Source organism: Limulus polyphemus, unplaced genomic scaffold (genome assembly GCF_000517525.1).
Source record: "Limulus polyphemus unplaced genomic scaffold, Limulus_polyphemus-2.1.2 Scaffold2447, whole genome shotgun sequence".
Lineage (NCBI taxonomy): Eukaryota > Metazoa > Arthropoda > Merostomata > Xiphosura > Limulidae > Limulus > Limulus polyphemus.
This window is the reverse complement of record NW_013668057.1, coordinates 69499-70883: the sequence shown is the minus strand read 5'-3', so window position 1 is coordinate 70883 and position 1385 is coordinate 69499. Positions and strand designations below refer to the sequence as shown.

General features: G+C 32.3%; 1 protein-coding gene across 1 annotated transcript in view; it reads right to left on the bottom strand.

The window, feature by feature from the left end:
* LOC106466980 (mediator of RNA polymerase II transcription subunit 19-like) overlaps positions 1 to 1385 on the bottom strand; it is an 11876-nt gene that overhangs the window by 3449 nt on the left and 7042 nt on the right. The window contains exon 5 of the mRNA XM_013927292.2: positions 744 to 847. Within this exon, the coding sequence (XP_013782746.1) occupies positions 744 to 847 (104 nt within the window). The remainder of the gene's footprint in view (positions 1 to 743; positions 848 to 1385) is intronic.

Below are 1385 nucleotides of genomic sequence, written 5' to 3'. Positions count from 1 at the left end.
GAGCGTCTTAACCAGCTGGCCATGCCGGGCCGTTTTTCATGGAACAAGATCATGTAGGCTTAGTTAGATAATTTTCCACTAGACCATATTTTTTTTTCCTGACAAGGCCGCTGTATTTGAGTATTTTACATTAGGGTCTTATTGGCCTAGGTAAGTGCTTAAAAAGCTACAGAAAAAATATAAAATGGGTTTACAACTTATTAATAATTTTAAAAAAAGTCAGCTTGCTTATAATCATGGTTTGGTAAAAAGTTATGTACACCAGTGATCATAAACAGCGTGAAAGTGCAAACAGATTTTTCAAATTAAAACAAAGATAAAATTTACAGTTTTATAAAATCAAAACATTATAAGAAAGTTTTAAAAGAATGTAGAAAGACATGAAAATAAGTAATAAAAATCTTTAATAAAGGCAAGCATTCTTAAGTGTTTCTGAAAAAAAAACATATCACAATGAAACCATTTCAAACTTTCCAAACTATGAATTTAGACAAATATTACATAAGAAAATAAGATATTAGGAACTAGACAATCTGTAGAAAATTCTTACGAAGTTTCAAACTATTCCATTTTTTTTTGTAATGCAATAAAACGAATTGACACACCTTGGCCCGATAAGAGATAATAAAGAGACAGAGGATATGTGTAGCAAAATGGATGTTTACGTTACGATGCTGGAAATTTTATAAATGATACAATTATAAACATATCTCTACATAATACATGAATGTAGTATAACCTACCTTTTTCTTCTTTTTTTCTTTTTTCTTCTTCTTTCTCTCTTTGTCTTCATCGTGTCTTTTCTGTTTCTTATGTTTCTTTTCGTGAGTGTTTTCAGTGCTTACATCTAAAAAGAAATTCCACAACAATGTTAAGCTTTTTGATGTTGTCTCAACACAAATAAAGATATTAACCAGCACCACCAGTTATATTTCAATACCTACAATAGTATTTTAAATTCCACAACCAAGGTTTCTTGTTGTTGTTTTTTTAACAATAAAGTTCTCACGGTCACCTTCTGAAAGCAAATTTTTCTTGCAATTTTCCTTTTTTTGGTTCAGGAAATGAAACCTTGGTAAATAAAGTGTAACTACTGAGAGAATTTTATCTTTTACCAGGGATGGTAGAGGAACACGAAAGGCTCTGATGAATGGGATGGTAGAGGTACACAAAATCACACGAAAGGCTCTAAGGAGCAGGATGGTAGAGGAACACAAAATCATACAAAAAGCTCTGATGAGTGGGATGGTAGAGGAACACAAAATCACATAAAAAGCTCTGATGAGTGGGATGGTAGAGGTACACAAACTCACATAAAAAGCTCTGATGAGTGGGATGGTAGAGGTACACAAACTCACATAAAAAGCTCTGATGAGCAGGATGGT